General features: G+C 39.2%; 1 protein-coding gene across 6 annotated transcripts in view; it reads right to left on the bottom strand.

Moving 5' to 3' along the window:
* Positions 1 to 23,199, bottom strand: part of Sorcs1 (sortilin related VPS10 domain containing receptor 1) — a 499,209-nt gene that overhangs the window by 43,799 nt on the left and 432,211 nt on the right. For all 6 annotated transcript variants that reach the window (XR_009057571.1, XM_057777825.1, XM_057777826.1 and 3 more), the window contains exons 18-21: positions 21,425 to 21,596; positions 8,184 to 8,370; positions 2,513 to 2,646; positions 1,167 to 1,290 (exon numbers count right to left, since the gene is read on the bottom strand). Coding sequence is in view for 5 of the 6 variants with exons in the window: in XM_057777825.1 (XP_057633808.1) it covers positions 1,167 to 1,290; positions 2,513 to 2,646; positions 8,184 to 8,370; positions 21,425 to 21,596 (617 nt within the window). In the remaining variant the exon portion in view is untranslated. The remainder of the gene's footprint in view (positions 1 to 1,166; positions 1,291 to 2,512; positions 2,647 to 8,183; positions 8,371 to 21,424; positions 21,597 to 23,199) is intronic.

Below are 23,199 nucleotides of genomic sequence, written 5' to 3'. Positions count from 1 at the left end.
TGATCAGACCTCTTCAAAGGGGAGGGATAGGCAAAAGCATGAGCTCTCACGCTGAGCCATCTCTTTCTAGAACAATATCCTTAGGCCTTTTCATCTTCAGACATGTTCAAAGTTGCTTACAAATTACTCTCTGGTTTTGAAGGTCAAGTTGGCACAACAAGGAATTGAAAGAAAGAGCTGTATTCCCCAAAGAACAATCTAGACTTACATTACATTATTGGAAGCAATTGATTCTGGAACTGGGTTAAATTGATATTTGGGGAAAAAAAAAGGCCCACTTCTCTCTCCCATATTTCCCTTCTCCCTCCCACCTTCGAATTCTTTCTCCTTAGCCAGCAAACATATTCTGTATCTAGTTTTAAAACCTTGTTTTCTTTAAATTTTAATTTCCCATGATACATATGTACTACTTTCATATTAATAAACATTTACATCTTTACTATCTGCTGGTAACACTGAGTTCATATCCAACTAATTAGCATTTTATATAGAAAAAAATATTACCAAAGTGGAATCAATCTGTAAAAACTGTTCTTAATCTCTCATTTTGAAGTAATAATCCTACCTTTCCATTTCAGTAAATTTCATCTCATCTAATACTTGGAATATATTAGTTTCCCCAGATGATCACAAAATTGTACTGTATGGCTACTATTCCAACTGACAGGAAATTCTTGGCTGGCCTCTGATGGCTGTAACATTTCTATTGCTTTTAGTCTAGTAGAGGGTTTGCTGTTGTCAATGGTGTCATTAAGTTTTTCTTGTTGTTGTTTCAAGTACAAATTTGTGAAAGAAGTTTAAAAATTTTGAATAATGGAAAGGTCTTCTTCAAATGGAATCGAAAAACAAAATCTCTCTGAATTATCCATTTCCTAATACGTAATTCTAACTACCCAAATGTCAGATAAAATTGTAATGAGTTAGCCATACTCATGATGAGGAACCAGTCTATCCCACCCACACTGATGGAGCTAAGATTCTCCCTGAATGCACCAGAAACTTCCACCATACGATGACCACTGCTCAGCTAGTGAAAGGCATTCTCTACAAACATCCTAGCTCTTTCTCAAGCTCTGCTATCTCTAATACAGGGCAGTCTTTAGCATCATGAACCAATCACATCTGAGAATGTGGGCAAAGGTGCATCAGCAAACATGGGCACTCACCGTAGACTGCGATGGTCTTCGTGTCTTGCAGGATGGCATTCCCAGCTGAAACCTGCACTGTGATGGTATTCATTCCTTCAGAAGTAAACTTGAATGATATGCTTCCCTCCAAGGTTATTAAGGGCTAAAACACACAAGGGCATGGAGAGAAGGGAAAGTCACAACCGTGGTTGAAACAGCCTCCATCTCTAGGTGTCCCCACATTTCCCACGTTCTGGGACCAGAGACAGGCTCATCCTGGCTATCCACTCTATTACTGTCTGTTCTTCCCCGTCAGCTGAAGTCCATGGATGGCTGGTGCAGGAGTAGCCATAAGCAATTCTGTGTCTTTCTTAAAAATTAACACCTGCCTCCTGGTATCATCCTGAGTACGGACTTGGGAAATCAATATGTCTGATAGGCCTTGGGTATTGACAGGATACATGCCCCTGCTTACTTCGCCTACCCAGCAGAACTTTTAATCAAATGAACCATTTGGATAAATGAAGACCAGAAGGCTCAAATGTATCAACAAACAGTGAGACTTGCTAAGCTTTCTGGTATTCATCTGCAGGGTAAACCATTTATAGAGAATTATATTGGAATTCAGCAGCCCCAGCCTCAGAAGTAAACTCTAGATAGGGAGGAGTGGCCTGTGTGATGTCACTCTGTAACACCAGTTTCCTGGAAGTTGCCGCTATGAAAGCAAGCACGAACTGGATAATGGTTTAAGGACTCTAAAGAAAAAAATGAGTTGAAAGAGTCGTGCTATAACACAATCAAAGAATCATATCCTAAAAGAAAAAAAAATCTACTGACATCTCTTGACTGATTCCTCACAAATACTTCTTTTCTGTCTTTCTTGATTAGTTTTAAAGTCAAGATTCACAATATTTCATAGGGAAAGCATCCTGCCTTGTTGAAAAATTGGCTTTAGAAGGTGGGGGAAAGAAACAGAAGAACTTTGTTTTGTTCTCTTTTTTGTTTCTAGTGTTAATTTTCAGATGAACAGCAACCCCATCCTGACATCAAGGATGGAAGGTTTGGTTGGTGAGGCCTGGCTACAGACTTTCTGGTAGGACTTTTGAGGAACAAGTCAATTGTCTCAGCGGAGGGATATAGCAGGGATGGTTCACCTAGAGAACACAAGTGAAAAGCAAAGGAGAGATGTAGGGCAGAGCTGGATAAGTCAGACAGAGGTGGGAGAAAGGGAGAAACCTGGTGAGGATTTGAGCACAGATGCCCTGCTGTCATGGAAGCTTAGGCTACCCTGAGACTCAAAGCCACAAGCCAGCTCATCCTCTTGGGCTCCCAGGAAGCATAAGTTGCGCCTCTATCACTGGGGACGACCAGGAAGGCCAGCTCACCTCTGTGTTGTTTCCGTACCACCACACGTACGTGAGAGTGCCCACTTGGCTGGGCCAGAGCACTGCAGTGGCATTGACCTCTTTGTTCTTCGTTGTGACGAAAGGGAGCGACAGGTGCACATGCTCCAGGGGACCTGAGGCACAGAGGAAGAGAGAGGGACATAGAGAGGGAAGAGTTGCTTCAGCTCCACCTTCTCTGCTCAGAGAGGATACACAATCAGCCCCAAAACCCCAAACATTGCAGCCATGTTCTACAAGGGAAATATTTGCTGCTTTCCTACTCAGAGATAAATCCATGTTATGAACAACCACATATAACAACTCAATTTACTGATCCATCTTCTGGGTCTGAGTTATGTAAGTGGAAAAGGCAAAAATTAAGTAACTCACGAAGTCTAAACATCAACAGCTAAAATAGAAGAGTTCACAGGGAATCACAGTTCTTCCCACAAGGCTATATTCTCAGAGATAAACAGGATCCAGGGTCGCTGGACATCTGTTAGGGATGAGGATCAGGAAGTCACAAACTCCCCTTCAATAATTACTCTTACAGTTTAAGGTGTTAAAATATGGATATGTATAAATGTGGTCATATCTACACCTGAGACAAAGCCATCTGCTTAGGCTAGCAGGCAACACATTGGTATTTGTGGTTGAATCAGGCTTGCCTAGAACTGTGTTGCTTACAAATGGAAAGTGAGTTCTGTGTAAATAGGTCCCAGGCATCAGATAATACACTTTGGTCCTGGATTCACTTACTGCACAGTTCTCAGACTCTCTTAACTGCAGTTGTCTCCCAGCACGCCAAGGCTTGATCTTCCACAGACCTTTTGTTTACAGACCTGTCTCAGATCCTTGCAACCCTCAAACCAAGCAGACCTTCTTCTTTGACATCCTGATGACCTACTCTGAGCTAAATGAATCAGATGATGAGGAGCCAGTGAGGGAGGTCAATGGGAAAAGTTTCTTGTTGTGCCACTCCAGTGACCTGAGTTAGGTTCCTTGTTACCTATGTAAAGATGAAAAGGGAGGAGACTCCCAAAAGGTGTCCTCTGACCTCTCCATATGCTGTGATGTGCACGTTCCCAACTCACCTTGCATAGCCACACACACACACACACACACAGAGAGAGAGAGAGAGAGAATAAATCAATTTCAAAGGAAATTAAAAAACAGATAGTCTATTCTAGAAATCCAAGGTTCATTTAATAGGAATTCATTTTCTCTATATCATAGATGAGCATTCTGTTTCATTTTTGCTTTTTTTTTTTTCCCAGTCAGAACATCAGAATGAGGACAATGTCTAGGTGTCATTGTAGCAATGATGAGGTGGGATCCTTGCTGAACTGTGGCCACGCCATTCACCCAACAGTTTTGATTGCTGCTGGACTCTGGGTGTGGTTTTCAGTGGAGGAAACACCTGGAACTTGGTGGTGCTTAGGAAGTTTGGAAGGAAGAAGGCAGTGAACCTCTAATGAAGAGTTAGGAATGAGGGGGGTACTGTTGATAGAGTGTTCAAGGAGGGCTCCAGAAATGGCACCAAGCATCAGTGAAAGAAAGATTGTGCCAAAAATCTATTTGGAATGTTCAAAGATGAGATTAGAGTCAGTAGAAACATCTTGAGAAGGTGTGTCTGCCATGCTAGCCGGAAAGCAAGAAAATCCAATAGGGCAGTGTAAGATGGTGGACGAGGATGCAACAAGGGACATCCAGGAAGCACTGAGGACCCATGCTGATTTTTCTGGCCCTGAAGTAGAGGCATATGTGTTTTGTAGTTTTACCCGTGTGTGTGTGTGTGTGTGTGTGTGTGTGTGTACCCAGATACAGGTATGAAATTTATACTGCAATTTTCTATGGCTTCTTGCATTTATTTACTTTTTAGTGACATAAAACAGATGGTTCTTGTCATAAATGTATACTTTAAGATGTGTCATGAACAGAAAGACAAACTCCTCACTCTGACAATCCCCAGCTATGTACTGAAAAAGCAAGCCTATTCGGCCTTGTAGCATACGGGTACTTGTGATGCAGAAAAATGACAGCAGGTGGCGCTGCATCATTTCATATTATTGAAAAACTACAGAATTTCTAGAGTGAACTTCATTTGCCTTCTTTGGGTTATTAGACTTTCTAGAATGCACGAAACAGCTAATGTCTGTGAGAATGAATTTTTTGGTGTGTGTGTGTGTGTTTAATGACTGTGGCCTGCCTCTTAGACTTATGTTCTAAAGCTATTTGAGCTTGCATATATCTAACTAAATCTTGGATATGTATCATGTTGCTGTTTCTTTAAACAGCTAAAAAATGAAAACTCCATGAGAAGTAGACACTGGACACACTATAAGGATGTGTTAAAGTGGGACTCCTTAGACTTCAACATCCATAAGAATTGTGTGCGTGAAGGATGTTAGGGTGTCATTTTTCCAGATAAGATAATAAATGAGATCTGAGCTAGAACCCAGATCACAACATTTATATAATTTAATTCCAGGGCAGATGACCTACTAAACCACACTTCACACGATTCTGCTCTGCCATTTCTAGGCCAACATAATAATGGTGTCAATACTTGAAAGTGTCATGATGTTTTTAAGGCACACAGGTAAGGCTGTGGTATCAGAAAGACACAAGCTCGTTGCTCCTCTTTGGGGCGAAGGAAAAAGATGGACAAAGGATAGATTAAAGCACCCAGCTCATATTTTGTTCATGTTGTTTACTTTTCATTCTATAGGTCCACAGACACTCCACTTCCCTGGCCAGGAAGAGGCAGTTTCTGAGCCGAAATCCTCATTCCTTCTACATTTTCTGCCCCATCCAGCTGAAGGCCAGAAAGTCTGCACCAAGTGTCTCATTAGTCTGCAAAGTAGGAGAGCACAGTGAACACTATCCCCAAGGAATTTCCACCTGTCAGGCTTCAATAGATTACCCTGGCATCCTGCAAGAGCTGCATGCTCCCTCCTGGATACACTACAGCGGGAACATCAGCTCCATTTGTTTCTGATGACCTTTGCAAACTCACATCGAAAAGCCTTTAATTTGGAGTCAAATCGCCTTTCTGTTCTGGTGAGTGGAGGGAATGTGTATTCAAGCAAGCACTGTGATTTCTGGGAGAGCCTTGGGACAAAGGGGAAGCAGGAACAGAGGAGAGGAAGGGGAAGCCTGGGAAGAGGAAAGGTCTGAAGGGGAAGGGGGAGCAGAGGAGAGGTGTGACAGCTAAGAATTGCTGCCAATCCTCAGCTAACTCATAGCTCACTTAGTCCAAATACATCTGCTACTCTACTGTGAGGGAAAAATCAAATTTTATGAATTGGCAGAATGCCACATAATTTGTGTGATAGAATCACTGGGTGCAAAATGTGCATCTTTTGACAGAGGAAAGAATTTAGGCTTAGAGAGGAGTGACTCACCCAATAGGGATCTATCCTTAATCACTGTGCTGGCCATACTGGTTGTTTGTCAACTTGACAGGATCTAGGATCAACCAAGGATCAAAACTACCTAAATTCCATCAAGTGTCAGGAACCTGGCCACTAAAACAACAGCCAGTGTACAGAAACACTCAAAAATTAGACTTGATGGGGGAGCTTCTGGATTGGGATAATGGAGGCAGAGAGACACACCCTGAGTGTGGGAAATCCTGAGTGTGGGAACCACAACTCCATGGGCTTGAGTCCACAACCACACACACACACACACTCACATACACACACAAACACACACACACACGCACACACACAGACACACATACATACACACATATACACACACATACATACACACACAGACACACACATATATACACATACATATACACACACATATATACACATACATATACACACACAGACACACACACATATACACACACAGACACACACATACATACACACATATACACACACATACATACACAATACATACAAACACACATACACACACAAACACACACATATACACACACATACATACATACACACACACACACACACTAGCCAAGCACAAGCTGTCATCACACTCTGTCTCCTGACTGTGGATGCAGTGTGACCAGATATGTCATGTCCCTGCAGTTGTTATTGCTGGGGATGATAGCCTTCCAGCAAAAACCACAGCCTCCTATGAGAAGAGGTAAGATGAGACACACAGCCATTCTTAACAAACACAATCTTACTTCACTGGCAAATTGTTTGGTTACTGATATCGTTTGGGGCATACTTTTAAAGATTTTAAGATTATTCCAAACCTGTCATCATTTTTATTCCCATAAACAAAGTAGGTAGAGAATAGAGTGTCCTAGGCTGTATTGGAGCCTTAAGGTACTATAGGCAATAGAAGGGATAGAGGTCTATGAACCTAAAACTCCCTTTGTCTCAAGAAATAGGTGAAAGGAGAAGATTGCTGATGGGGGCTACCCATCCAACTTTATCACTGACATTCACCTTAGGGATTAGCCTGGCAGTGTGAGGGAGTCAGTCTGACTTTTTAGATTGTTGATTTCAGCTCTGTAAACCTTAGGAAAGTATGGTTTCTAACCATTCGTACCTCACAGATGGCTTTCAGAACTAAGGCGATATACACAGAAAGTGTGGTTAGTGCAACGCCTAACTGGCATACGCGGTAAGAGACTGATGAAATATAACCAAAAAGAGGAAGATTGGGTAAGCGAACAGGGAATTGGGTCTAGCTTTGTTCAGAACCAGAGAAGGAAATGTGTTCTTGAAAGCACTCTCACACCTTAGTAAGATACACAGACAAGTCTCCATCAGTCACACAGTCTGCTGGCCATCTCTCACGAGACCCAGCCTTTCACTGGACCACTGCGGAAAGATGTTCTTGGTGGGACCTTCTACATTCAGTTTCATTCCATGGGCCAGGTGCAGGAGAGAGGCATAAAATAATTCCCATCAGTAACACTTTGGCTCTTGAACTTGAAATCTGAACAAGGTCATTTATGCAAACGGCACATTCCATTTTAGCAGAAATTATTACTTTCTATAATAACAAGGCAAGTCCTAGAACCATTGGGGGAGCCTCACATCTACAAATCCATATGCCACGAACTTACTCAATTCAATTTAGAAGTTATTATTTCACCTTGTGGCTCACAACTTCAATTTCTTTATTGGGGAGGGCACCTAAGAGTCTTGAACCTGCTTCCTAATATAGGGAATTCTTTACATTATATAATCTTTCCCTTTAGATCATCTTCTCTCAAATCAAAGGCCACTTAAAGATACAAACCCAGAAAACCATTTTTAAAAGGAGAAAAAGACTAAGGGGATCATTCCTGGTAAGGTATCCCTAATCTTATGGGAGAGAAATTCTTCACCTGTAATGATTGAGCTGTCATTCATCCATTGCTATACATTGATATGTGTGCCCTTGATATATATTGAGAGGTGCTTGAGCACCTAAAAGGGCAGATTTGTATCTCTGAAGGCTCTGGAAAAGGCATGGGACGTAAACTGAGAACAATTTGACTTTATCCAGAGTCTAAGAGTTTTATCTGTCACACTTTTTAACTTTCTTCTTTCTCACTCTGATGTTCTCTTATATTCAATTTCCCTTTCTGAAAGATATCTACTGTACTACTCTGGATAAGACACTGTACATTAGAGTTTCTAAAGGGCAAATATTCAATATATGTCATAAGTCAACAACAGTAATAACATACAAGTTACATGTAAGTACAGGACGGCGCTGTCAGACCCCAGACTGTTGTCCACCTGCACGGTCACTCGGAAAATGCCCACATTCTGATAGACATGCTTGATTCCATCTTCCATGGAGCTGAGGTTGACATAAGACACTGCAATGCCATCTCCAAAGTCCACCTGGATGAGTGTCCGTTGCACATCACCCTGCAGAAAACGGGCAGTGTTAAATGGAGGCGAGTTAGTGCTTAGCTGCTCTTACCTTGGGGTCTGAGGTTCACTCGTCTTCCTCCTATGGTTGGGAGCATCTGTATTCTGCTATAATAGCATCCTTATAACAATTAGTTTGCTGAGCATACTCTCTAAGGCAAAGAGGCACCAATGATCAAATTTCCAAGGCTTAGAAGAGCAGGTGCTTGATTACCAATTTAGTTGACTGTAATATTCAGTTAATTAGAAGACTTTATTAATAATCTTATCTGGCATGGTCAAAGACTACTTCCTAGGTCTTCAAGAACTGTGAATTGTCTTTATTTCCAGTTCCTTAACCAAGTTGGAAAAAGAATGTAAAATGCCTTGCTTAACACCTAATATGACACGAGAATTAGAATTATTTATAAAAATTATTATTAGTCTTTTTGGTTTGCTTGCTATCTGTTTTTGCAAATAGATTTTTATCTCAGTATGCTGTTCTATCAGAGAATTTCTGTAAAATATTAGCCTAGAGAGAAGAGTAGGAAATGGTCATCATCTTCACAGATGAACGTTAAGTCTAAAAAGCTTTCATCATTTACTGAAGTTTCACTCAGCTAGGAAATTACAGTCTGGGATAATAAACCATTGTCTTTGAATTTCCCATTCATTTCTGTAAATAAGAGTTAGTCCTATGGCTAAAGCATGAAGGTCTCACTCAGCCTTGAATCTTAATCACCATTAACAAGTTATATGACTTCATATGAATCATTCAGCTTCTCTTTGAGTTAGTTACTAAACTTACGAAGTGGGCACAACAGTACTTCACCATCTTATTGAATGGGTTGCTATAAAAGCTATATAAATAGCAATTTATACAGTGATATGCAAATAAATAACTGCTGAAAAAATATTAAAATGAGGCTTAAAAGACACACAATATTTCTTCAAATCTTACTTTATCTATTGTTCTATTTTTCTCCTGTGCAGTTAGGAGATGAAAGTCTGCATTTACAAAGTCCTGTAAAAAGAAAGGACCTTTGGAATGATGGTTTAGACTTTCAAGGAACAACATTGGTTAGACTCAACTGGCAAAATTGAGCTTCCTACCTTTAACACCTTCTTTTTTTGATAGCCTTCCACAGTTTCAGGCAAACAACAAAACAAAACACAAACTAAATCACCAAAAACCTTTGAACTAGAAATGTATTTTTGATTAAGTAAGGTTTACGTGGTATCACAACTTTTGAAAAGGCCAACTTTACAATGTTGACATTTAAAGGATTAATACACAGAAAAAAAAGTGAAGCAGTTCAAACCCTGCGAGTATCTGCGACCTACAGCTTCAATCTGTGCCGAGTAGCACGGTGTGGCATGCACGGTGACCAATGCTCAGGCAGAGGGAGTAGGGCTTTCGGTAACATCACAGACTGAAATCTTTTGCTGGGTTAAAAAACAAAAACAACAGCAGCAACAACAAAACCCTCCATTTAAGCTACTACACAAATATCCATAGGTTAGCACATTGTGTGGTTATTTGAATTTCCTCATTTAATGAGTACAAATGCCAGCAATCTTGCTAATATGTCTGTCATGTGGACAACTCAAGTGCATTGATCAATCTTTTTCTGTTCCTGGCATATAACTACTTCCACGTTTTCACAGGATTCAGAGTCATTAAGAAGTCAACCAGAGGTGTGGTTGAGGGAAAGGAAGCCAGACTTTAAAACAAGTGTCTGAGATAAATATGAGAGGTAGATATCATGGGTTGTGGCTTAAGATGAGCAATAGAAATTGCACTGGATACAGAGGAGCAAGTTTGAGGTAGACTCACTGAGTAGATATCAAACAGGGTCCATATTTGTAAGACAACATGGAGAGAGTGTATCTTCAACCAACTCTGCTTTAGCCTGTACTAAGAGGGTACAGCACCCACTCAACTCAGAAAAGGAAGATTTTAGCTGCCACTACTTGATTCTACAATTTCTTCACCGTCCTGTCAAGTTAGTAGTACTCATTTCATTTAGACATTGTCACTTACAAAACTCTTCTCCCAAGGAACAGAGGAGATAGTTCACAGGTAAGGTGCTTTCACTGGAAAAGCATGAAGGCCTGCGTGGAGCATATATCCTGAACCTCAGCTCTGGGGCTTGTTGGACAAGGGATCTCAGAACTTGTTGAAAACCTAGGTTAATCAATTGCCAATGAGAATCCAACAAGAGACTAAACCTCAAATAGTAAGGTAGAAACCAACAGAGGATACCTTACATCTCTGTACACACACACACACACACACACACACACACACTACTCCCTTACCATGCTCTGTTTTCTGTTTGTCTAGTTGTCATGATGGTTTTTGCGCCTAATAGCATTCTTAATTCTCTGCTCATGATAATGCTCTCCTTGTGGAAGATAGGAGACACTCAATCTTCACACCAGAGCATTAGTAATAAGGGTCAGCTTTTAATTACTGAGAACTCTGAAGGTCATGGCATGGCATATTCCATTTAAACAGGAAGTCCCCAGGATCCTGGATGTAGTGGTAGCCCTTTGTGTCTGAATTATGCATGAGGAGGTAAGAATGTCTTACTATTAAGATAAAAATTACAGATAAAAATCACAACAGGTACAGATTTGCCTTTTCAGTGGAAAGAACTGGGCCCTGAGCTCATTGTAGTGGCTAACATATCATGATCATTGATCGCTTGGGGATTCGTCAGCCACCCTCCTTTAGTTTTCCTAGACTAGATTTTAATTACTACATGTGGCAGGGATGACAACCCTCTTTGAATAACAGTAATAAGAAAAAAGTAATGATGGACTAAGTCCCAGATAATCCCTTCCCTGGACAAGCTGGCACATTCATTCATTTATTAAATCAATCAAATATAGATATCATAGAGTATCTATCTCTTGTAACATACTAAATGGGAAAATGTGGCTAAGAAAATAACTTCAGTGACAATGCAAATGTAGTTAGAGCTCTTAAGACTTTATAGACTATTTTGAGATTGATGCAGATTAAAAGGACTGCTATATGGTATCATAAACTTGTGCCATGGAAACCGATGGAAAGCTACTCTGATTGGGAACTTCTCGGAAGGACTTCCAGAACAAGTGAGCTGAGGCCTCAAGGAAATGAGCAGAGCAAAGTTATGAGCCATGTGGAGATTATGTAACCCAGGGAATGAGGATATGGTGAAACAGATGTTCAAGGGCCCAGGAGCATAAGGAGAAAGTAAAATTGAAAAGATTAAAGGATGATGAAAAGAAAGATTATAAGAATAGGAGAATACAATATAAGATTATAAGAATATGCTATACAATTGGTAGAGAGGAGAAAAAGGCCTTTAGGTCTTGTGGGCCAAGTTTCTGATTTCAATCTTTCTTCTAAGAACAATGTCAAGATAGCAAAATGTTTTAAGAAAGAGTGTTGGGGAAACATCATACTGATAGTATTTATTCCAAATGATCACTCTGTACACTACCTGAGGAGGAGCTGAAAAGCATCCTAGTGTTCTGGGAAACCAATGAGGGACAATCCAGTAGATGATGGCGGATGGGAAAGAGCTTCACCGTGAAAGTCTGTGTGCCTCTGAAAAGAACTCTGGTATCACCAGCACCAATGCTCCTCTTAATGCACATACCCAAACACTTTCCAAGACTCATGTGTTTCAGGGACCCTCGAGAGAATGCTCAGTCCTGCTGATTATTTATAGATGATGTTGGATGTGTACCAAATGTTGATGCCCTCTGCTCAGATGCTGAACATTAGACTTTCCTTGGCTTTGGGTTTGTTCAAGGATGAACAAACTACTACCTAAGTTTGTTATACGTTTTATTTGATTGTGTAAGGGGATGATAGGGGTTCACAGACTTCAGGGATGCAGACCCTCACAAAATGGTTTAATCCTTCACTTGTGAATGATCTAATGTACCATATATTTTGTTGACCCATTTATTCTCATGATCTTCTTGTATCTTTTGTACTCTGGACCAGTCTTGCTGTGATCAGAACACAGGGCAGGAAGAACACAGGGAAGGAAGATAGATGCCAGGAAGCTGAGGCTTCTTGATTCTATCCATAAGAAATTAGAGACTTTTGCTGTATTATTACCACTGCACAGTGACTTTAGCATTTACCTCCATAGGCTTTGGAAGAAAAACCCTGGGACTACTAAATGGCATAAATCATATAAATGCTTTTGAATGACACTTTAAAAATCAGTCATAAAGCAAAACATTCAGCTATGTAATAAGAACAAAATTACATTTAAAAAAAATGAGCGGTGGGAAGGTTCCTTTAGGAATAAACCTGTACATACAGCTTTTCCTAGTAGTAAGATATATACTGGAAATGTATCAGTTTTATTAAAAGTAAAATAGAAAAGGGGGAAGAGGAATGGTGTATTCACTAGGGGTATGTGGAAATGCACATCATGATGAAAAATAAAACTAAAATTGTACATACTAATTATGTTGTTAATATAGCTAAATGTTGGTGAATTTTCACTAGTGAGAACACATACAGATACACACACATACAGCAACCACAGCATCACCAGAACCTTGTTCTTTTCTTGATTTGTTACTAATGTTTTAAATTAACTTTCAACATTTTGCATCTACCATCACTGGACAGACTTAGCCAAGTTATACAAACTCTGAACAAATGTGTGAATTCTTCCTTGGGAAGTCGCTGAATTCCTTTCCCAAATTATTATGCTGCAGTGAAAGAGCAGTGGGTTTACAGAGGTCTGTGGAGGTCCAACATGAAGGAAAAGATGTACTAAAAATCTCTACACTCTGTTATGGAAGCTAATTAAATGTCCTCTGAAGTATACTTCACCTTAGAAACCCTGTTTAAACATTCTAACAGGGGATGTTTGTATTACCTTGGTTGAACAATGCTTCTCTAGTTCATTTTCTGTCCTAAGTAGGACAGTGTTCCTATTTAAATGAACATGCAACTCTTGAAGAGAAAGATGCAAGGGAAGGAGGGAAGATGGAGACATCCTCTTATGCAGTCAGATGAGCTGAATCATCCCTGGTAGTGCGGGTGACAGATGTCACAGTTAGATCGTGCTCAAACCATACTTTGCACAAATGGCTCTCTACTTTTTCTCTTATAAATTAAAGATGGGTAGAGACATGACCCTCATGAAATAGAAATAGTCACTTCTATTTCAAATAAGCCAAGTTTCCTGTTTTATTATTGAAATGTGTCATATTAAAAATAGGTATATTGACATCTCTTCAGGATGTTAGAGTAGCACCTACATTTAGGTGAAGAAGAGGCTGTATTCAAGTTTCCTGTCCCACAGTGGGTGTTTAGTTTCACATCAGCTGTGGGTGAGGTTTAGGGCTGAGCACCTGGTGCAGGGAGATGAGCAATCAGCGGAGAACTGCAGAAGGCTTGCCTTTCAGACAAGGAAGAGGGAACCTCTGATCCTGGGGTGGCTGCCTTCAAGGAAGGTGGAGTGGGATGCCTTCAGCAAGCAGGGTAGGACACTAAAAATCCAACCTGAAGACTAAAACATGTCACCAGACTTTGGAATGTTCACTGAACTGAAACTATCACTAATATACTGCTTCTCTCTTTGCTTTTCAAGGTAGACTATAAACACCTGCCATTTTTGGCTCCGATGAATATGAACACTGTCATGTATGAGGTCCAGTTTTGAGAAGAGAGAAAAATGGGACCCAAGAGAAACCTGCTAACCAATGCAACATGAACTGGAGACACTAGACTGCTCCCTGAAATCAACCTATTTTGCCTAACTCATTTATTTTTCTCCTTTTAACCTGAAGCAAGAAAGGAAAAGAGAGAAAATGTCTCAATTAATTCTTGGAGGCAAAGAGAATAAAGCAGAAAGGAAGAAGGAATAAGACATGAGAAAATCTCAAATTTCATGGATTATTGATATCAGTACCCACTTCTTTGTGTAGGAGGAGAAGTAATAACTAGGCTTCTAGGAGTGAACTGAATATCAGCAGCTCTGATAGTTGTCCCAAACAAATTCAGTCAGCTGCCTCTTTGTGCCACTTCTTACGGCTTCAAATAGGCTTTCCAGTGGGGGAAGGATTAAAGCTAAATTCAGTTACATGTCCAAATAAAGGAGGGTCTCTTAGGAAGTTTTATACAAAGTGGACTTCTCTGTCATCTGAGCGCTTGAAGTATCCTGAAGTATTTATTTTTATGAATACATTTTGGGGACTTTAATGTCCCTGTAACTCTTTAAATAATCCAAGATTACAGTTGGTATGCATCCATCTAATGAGGACGCAGCCCTCTCTCCTCATGCTTCACAGCTAAATCCCATGGAAACTATAACCAAAAACTTTGCTTATTGAGATCTACTCTTTGTATATAAATTGGAGTAGTATTTAAACAATGGGATACAGACCAAATTTTTAGTTTTAATCCCTTGCCTCAGCCTTAATTTTCAAGCCTTAAAATATGCAGAGAATTGCCTCTCCTTATTCATACAGCTGTTTTAAACAGATTTAATTATCTTCTGTAGCGCACAGACACCACTTCTGGCTAGCAGCTCTTTCAGATAAATGCCTTCCAAATTAGTGTTGTTGAGTTCCTAAGACTGATTAGGCCCTTCCTGGTCACTGCGTGCCTGCCAGGCTCACACCGGATCTCTTTGCAGAGCTGAGTGATGGTAGTGGAAGTCTTCGGGCTCATTAGGTGTTCATTAGTGATCTAGAGGCTATCCATCATAACGGAGTCTACAAACAGAGATGCCACCTCTTATTGCATGCTTGGGTTTCAGGACAAAATACTTTTGACTGGCCTCTTAATATTTGGGCATAGCTGGAAATGTTTGACTTCTCAGATAAAATTTCATGGATTCTTCCATTTCCCTCCTAGGTTGGTTCCTTGAACAATTTCTTCTTGGTTTTTAATGAAACAATAATGTGTTATTTCAGTTATCAATAAAATGATTATTATTAAAGAACTACTATGTGTGTGTATGCACACATGTGCTTGTGTAAATCATTCTTGACTTTGCCACAGTGAGTCACAGTGGAAGTACCCTCATTTCTCTGCAATGCTGTTCCTAATGAGGGTCCTTCTTTATATGTTCGATAACTTTAAAAGCAACAGGAATTGGTTAGATGACAGTGGAATTTCTAATCAACCATAACAAAGTTATGGTTACAGAGTTGAGTAACACCAGATAAGAATCTTGTGGGACTCTGTTTGAATTATGTTACTCAACTGTTGTGTCTTCTATGTTTTGAGGGTGATGTCATATACCATGTGCATGAAGAGGTTTCCATTCAATTTGATATAATCAAACTTAACAACATCGTGGCTTGGGTATATACTGAATACATAGGATTATGTAGGAGCATGGGCACTTCCTGCCATTGAATTCCTTCTGTCAGTAAGACATTCTCTTGTTTTCAACAGTGCTTGCATTGATACTCTTATGTTAGAATTAGGAGATGAACCAGTTCAGGATAAAAAAAGAGATTTTGTTTTCAGATGAAAGCTTTAAGATGCTGGGATACAACTTGAGTTTAAGAATCTTTTCCTTTCAAGTTTGGGCATTATCTATATTCTCTTAGGGCAAGCGATCCAAATCCACACACGCTTATTGGATTTTTTTATTCTCCTACTGAGGTATTAGACCTTTGGAGCGCAGACGCTGAAGTTGTAGCTTATGGTGACACAGTTTCTACTTCAGTGATATCCATGGCTTATTGAGAGATTTCAAAATGTTATTACAATATCGTGCAACAGATTAGATTTATTTATGTGAATTTTCTCCTGCTTCCTACTTCATATGATTGTACTGCTGTCCCAGTTAACTCAAAGCATATGTTCTCACAACAGAGTCAATAACAAACGGAAAGTACAAGCTGAAAAATTGGCACTTAGCAAAATATTTATTGAAAAACAAAAAAATGAATATGCAACTATCTGGGAAGACCCTTGATTTCTCAATGGTTTGGTTGACATGCACAGAAAATGGAGGTTACATGGAGGGGTTTGTATGCAAAGTACTAAGTGCAAAGGAAGATCACCCTTAAGCCTAACTGATAGAGGTAAAATAGGAAAGGTGAAGTATAATTTAACCGTGCGACAGAAGCACAAGTTTTGGGTTAAATTTCAATACCAACACGAGGAGGTGAGTCTTTCACTTGCTTCTGCATTAACCATGACTGTGGTGAAAGTAGCATGGACATCTGGGGTTCTTGGGCACCTGAAAGTCTTACTGTTTCCCCAACATCAGAGGCGTGACATGGATATCTATTTCTCTTGTTACGTAAATGGTACTAGGTGTGGAGCAAGGGGCAGGCACTGTTTTCAGAGTAACTGGTGTATCAGATTCAAGTAAGAAATGAAATTCAGGAAATTTTGAGGAGGATATATAGGCCCATGTTTTACTTGTGTAGCAACATATCATATTTTTCAGTATGTAGGAGTCTTGTTTTTATTTTTGTTTGTTTTAGATAATGTCTCACCGAATAGCAACTGGCTATGCTGTATTCCAGGCTGGCCTGGAAACCTCCACCTGTCTCTCTATTAAGTACTGATATTAAAGGTATGTGTCAGCATGCCTGATAATACTCATTTTTTATTAAATGTAGTTCAATTTAGACTAATCTTTAATACATGGTCATGAACATTAAACTCCTTGGGTGCTACTTTATCTTGTTTATCAATAGACTTTAGGACAAAGTACACCTTAATAAAGGCAAAATTATGCAAAGTGGGAAAACCCAAGAGAAGAAATAGTATCTAGATTTGTAGGAATATCTTCATTAATCTGTGGATACTTTTTGAAAATCTAGAAGGATATTTTTGATAGCTTTGTTGAATTGTATGTTATATAAAAACATGGGGGCAGCCACAGGCCAGTCTGGCTCTTGTGCATGAGAACTCAGCTTTTCTTATGTTTCCAGATCACCGTTGCTACCCATACCACCCAAGGCTTATGAAATTGAAAAAGGCTTGGAAAATACATGAGGTTTGAGCACCAAAATTAGTTCTTTGTACCTCAGGGAAATGGCAAAATGGCAAAGCCTGAGTCTGACTGTTGCTCCACTATTTAGTAAATGCGATCTCAGGTAAGAAACTGTGTTTTTCTGTGCCTTCGATGTGGCTATCACCTCTCTGTGTAAGGTTCATGTGAGATCTTCTTGAAAAAACTCTGTGGGAGACGTGTACAAGCCACTAAGTCTCTGACATCTGAATTGCTATCATTGTGTAGATGTGAATTTTCACTGGCTTATCATTTATTCTTCATTGTTTATCCCACAAATCACCCATGTAGATGCACAAAATCAACAGAGAGAAAGTAAAACCGAGGCTGTCAGTAATTAGTACAGAATCTGATCATCATATGTGAGGTCCCCAGGCTCTGCTCATCTGAGGTGAGTCATCTTCACTGTGTTTTCTGCCCAAGAAGACAAGAGTATGAAGGAGCTGTGTCTGGCAACAGAAGGCAGCATATTTCATACCTGCTATGCTTGCTCTGGGTGCTTATCTGGAATGGACTGACTTGATAATTTTTTTCTCATCTTGAACACATCTCATAAACAAACTTCCCAATGTTTCCACATCTTCAGTCTTCTATGAGATGCATGATGCTCTTGTTACATGGAAAGGGAGTTGAGTAGGCGAGACCCTGACTCCTAGCTCTGAACTGTGTTCTCTGTCATGATAAAAAACACAGAACCTGACCTAGACAGAAAGTTATACCCCCTAAGCTTGGCTGTATTATGTTCATGTAGCTGGAATGCAGCGTAAATTCTGCCCTAGCATAAGTATCCAATACTTAAATAAGCTGTTATTCTGATGTCATAGTTAGTTTTTTTTGCCTTTGAGAAAGAACGTTCACCCACATTTAACATGTAGATAAGTTTAGGTTAGAGTATTGGTACTCCAAAAATACAAGATAGGTTTTCTTTGCCAGTCTCAAGACACAAGCATAAACTATTGTATTTTGTATAAACATATTTTTGATACATAAAATATGTTTTTAAATATACAAAGTATTAAATGTGCAAATTAAATTAATTTGTAAAAAGTGGGCATATCTATTTAGTACCAACAAATCAAGTAACAAAACTGTTCATATTGCCCAAATCCCATCTGTCAGTTCACTGCCCACTCAACAAGAGTAATAATTAGTCTCCTTTTATCATCAGTTAGTCTTAGCTTTCTCTGCAGTCTTATTTAGTGGAATAATTCTACATTTATTAATTATTAAGTTTCTGAAATTAAAATATAATTGCATCATTTCTTCCTTCCATTTCCTTCATTCTGCTTTTACCATGCATCCTCTTTTGTTCTTTCTAGAATTTATGCTCTTTTTCTTTAATTGTTCACACACAGAAACAGAGACACACATAAACACATACAAACACACACTCCTAAATTTATAAATACAATCAACTAAGAAAGGCACAAATAGATATGATAAGATGAAAATGGGAAAGAGACAACCAACCTTCAATAAAGAACTACAGGAAACTAAGGAATACTGACAGCAGGAAAAATAGTCTTCCCCAGGAAAGAGTACCCCTCTAATAGTTTACTCAAACCAAGAGGTCAGCCCTGAAGTTATACGCTATGGAACAATCTCTTTGTACACTGCGAATACGTCTTACTCTCATTGATTAATAAAGAGCTGACTGGCCTATAGCTAGGCAGGAAAAGGTTAGGCAGTATTTGTGGACAAAAAGAGGGTTGGGGGATGGCAGAGTCACCAGGAGAGGTAGAGAGAAGCAAGATGAATATGGCATGCTGGGAAAAGAAAGGTCCTGGCACATAGTAGAGCATAGCTAAGAAATATGGGTTAATTTAAGTTGCATGAGCTAGCTAGTAATAGGCCTAAGCTATTTGCTGAGCATTTATAGTTAATAAATTCTCAGTGGAGGTGTTCGGGAGCTAAGCTAGTGGGACAGAAAACTCCACCTACAGTCATATACATACACAAATTATTTTTTCTTATCTTACTTCTAAACTAATTATTGGAATGGGATTCATCCCCAAGTATCTGTCCATAACTTCAGTTTGTTCTTTTTTACTATGGCAACTATTCCACTATGTAAATATGCTATACATATCCTATTAACATATATATAGTATATACATTTTACTATTTTCTTGCAAATATGTGAATGCACTAATGATTAATATAGTAGTTTCTCCTAATTAGAAGAGATTACCTTTCAAATTCTCATGTCAGCCTGAAACAGAAGATCCCAGATAGTTTACATGGATAGGAAAAATGCTACTTGGCCTAAAATGATTCATGATTTTCTAATTTCAATGAATAATTTCCAAGAATAAGATTATAGGGCTGGAGAGATGGCTCAAAGGTTAAGGGCACTGGCTGAGCTTCCGGAAGTCCTGAGTTCAATTTCCAAAACCCACATGGGTAGCTCACAACCATCTACTATGAGTTCTGGTGCCCTTTTCTACCATGCAGGCAGAATAGTGCATATATAATAAGTAAATAAATAAATAAATCTTTTTTAAAAATTAAAGAATCAGTTCATAGAAGCCTATGAACAGTTAAGTGCAATGACTTGGAAAGATTAAGCTAAAATACTTATGATTTTGTTACACACACATACTCCTAAATATATAATTATAATACCACCAAACATATAAAAAGAATATACTCAATTTGTATGTTACTTAAATGTAGAATTAAAGAAGCAGAGGTTATGAATTTCACTGTAAGGAAGGAGCACATGGGATGGGTTTGAGGGAGGAAGGGAGAATGATGTAATTACAATCTCAAAAATAATGGCAATTATAAGAAAAAATACGGTTTTGATTAATCATGGCAACACAATCGTAACTCCTTCATCTTTCTCTCCTGTCACACTCCAAATCTTCTGGATTTGCTTTTCCCACTCCCATTCCTTGTCCTGCATTTTTGCTTTACTAGAAAGACTGTGTGTAACTGTATTTCTTATGAATGAGTAGTCTTTTCTGTTTCCTTGTTCAAGACAAGGTTTCTCTGTGTAACAGCCCTGGCTGTCCTGGAAGTTGTTTTGTAGACCAAGCTGGCCTTGAACTCACTAAGATCCACCTGCCTCTGCCTCCCAAGTGCTGGGATTAAAGATGTGTGCCATCACCGACTGACATGAGTGAGTATTCTTAACTTCCACCACATACAACTGAACAAAAATGTGCATATGTGGCCATGTATACAGGCAACTCACGTATGTTAAAGACTGAGGGCCACTGGCTTCTTGGAAGAGAAGGCTGAAAGCCAACCCTGTGCACTTTGGTGTTGATTTCATTACTTTCATTTTAAAATCCTGTTATCTTCAGTCGAATGCTGGCTGAACTTAAATATGCAGAAAATGTGGTTGCAGACATGATGATAGCTCCTAATTTAATAACTGAGGTCATGTATTTAACATACTCAATCTTAAAAAACATCTACCTCATTCCAAGATGACAAGTTTGCCTTCGCACAGTTCTAAGGACATAGAACACATTTTTCTTCAGTTCTCCACCCACATAGTCATACATTTCAGACAAACATCATTTGTCAAAGAAAAATCAGTGCTCATAATGATATCCTCATTGTATTACCAAGATACAAAGTCTCAACTGTCAAAGACGTTATACTAATTTATACCTTAGTGATATATTTGATCAGTATATTTAACGAGCCTGTTGCTTTTGGAAAGAAAAGCAATGATGTCAGGCTGAGAGAAGCAAAAGCACATATTTTTTCACTTGATTAAGTCTTTGTATTTAATTATTCTGAGGAAACCATTCACACAATTTGAGAAAGTATTTTCCTAACAATGCCAATAAGGAAGAGTTAAATCCAAAGAGAACCACGGATGTAAAGGAGTGAAAATCAATTTACAGTAAATGGAAAGAAACTGGAGAATGTTTCAGGGAAAGAGAGATGGCAACAGCAGACAGGAAGCCAAAAGTAGAACGAAATAACAAAAATACTTGCAACTAAAACTTGAGAATGTGAACAAGGATATGTAAACAAAGCCACGATTTTGTCGGAATATCACATGTCCTACAAAGCAGAGGACAGACAGGAGTCAGCCTTACCTCTTCTAACTGTACCATGAGCGTGACATTGTGTCCTTGTTCTGCTGTTAGTTTTCCGTCTGCAGTTACGATCCGGAGCCCGCGAGGGGCCTTCCCTGGGCACTTCTGTGGTTTGGCAGTATACTGCTCTCTCACTCCATCCGTGCAGTTATTGGAGACCACTTTTCTATACCTACGTGTAGAAATTCACAAGTCATACATCAGGTCATGTAATTACTACTGAAATTCTAAACTAGACCTATAGCGTAGCATGAGGACCAATAACCCCTAACTACCGACCTTTCATGTTGCCAGCAGTATCTGAGATGATTCATATAAAGTACCTTTTACTGTTTGAGTGTATAATGTCCTCCATAGGCTCATTTGTGAGAACATATGGTACCCAGCTGGTGACCCTGCTTTGGGACGTGGAAGGACTTTTATGCAGGGGGCTTAGATGGCAAACTATCATTGAGGATGAGTCTTAAAGTGGATTTATCCCTTGGTTTCTTGATCAGTTAAGATGCAAACAAGCTGCTTTGCAAGCTCCCATTGTCATTTATTCCCTGACATGCAGGACTGAATCTCTCAACCTGTGAAGAAAAACAATACTCTCCTACCTTAAGTTGGTTTTGTTACATATTTTGCCACAAAGACAAAGAAAGTAATGGACGTGACATCCAGCAACAGGAAAAAAAACAAATCAAGAAATACTAACTATATTTAGCATTTCCATTGACTTTTAAAAACTATGTCTTTATTTTGTGTATGTGTATGTACATGAGTGTATGTATGTATACCCACAAGCAAGCAGACTCCTAGGGAGGCCAGAAGAGGGCACTGCATCTCCTGGAACTGGAGTCAGAGCTCATTGTGAGCCTGCTCTCTAGCCTGCTATACACTTAGACATCTACTCAACAGATGAATCTTTCCTTCATTGGGAGCTGTGAGATATGCATAGAGGTGAAAGACTTGATCTCTTGGATCACTGTTAATAATCAGTTGAAAATACATAGCGATAATTTAGATGATAATTCAAAGATCACATAATTGTGGATTAGAAAAAGCACCGTTTGTCCTCTTTTGCCCCTTGTATACATATACTAGGACCCCCAGTGAAACATTTGTGATGGCAGAGAGTATTAAAATCTGGAACTGGTATGCTTTTTTCCTATAAATGAAGATTAATTTACAAATTAAGCATAACAAACTAAAACAAAACCTAATGGCAAAGTAAATGCCTAAAATAAAGACTGTCATAAAATTTGTGTGAATTTGGGTTTTATATTGCCACTCACACCTTTGATGATGATGTAAAAAGATGCTATCTTTATAAGAAGAGATGAAATTAAGGGTGTGATACAGACATGGAGAAGCATGCAGAGCTGGGTAAGTGTTCATTCCAGAATGCAGCACATGAACCATTCATCCCCGTCATTTTCCATCCAGACTGTAGTTGACCCTGGGCAGCTAAATGTGTGGAATATAAAGCTATGAGTTGTAGAAACTAGGGATAAATGTGCATATTGTAAGACTATGTGCAAGTCAGAGAAAGCATAGATTACTAGGGGTATGTGACTCAGACTGAAGTTAAGGGTACAGTAGCAGCAAAAGACAAGAAAAGATGGCAAGATTTGGTAATATGTGCTCATTCTTTCATGAATGTCAATTCTGATTAAGCCTGGAAGCCTTATTCTGAAGATAGTTAAACATCTGCAGACTGAGTAAACCTTATACTATTGCTTTCATTCTTTGTTTAACCTTAGTAAAAACAATGGGTCACTTTGCAAACTTAT

Source organism: Chionomys nivalis, chromosome 8, assembly GCF_950005125.1.
Source record: "Chionomys nivalis chromosome 8, mChiNiv1.1, whole genome shotgun sequence".
Classification (NCBI taxonomy): domain Eukaryota; kingdom Metazoa; phylum Chordata; class Mammalia; order Rodentia; family Cricetidae; genus Chionomys; species Chionomys nivalis.
The sequence above is the reverse complement of the archived record's forward strand: the minus strand, read 5'-3'. Positions and strand labels throughout refer to the sequence as shown.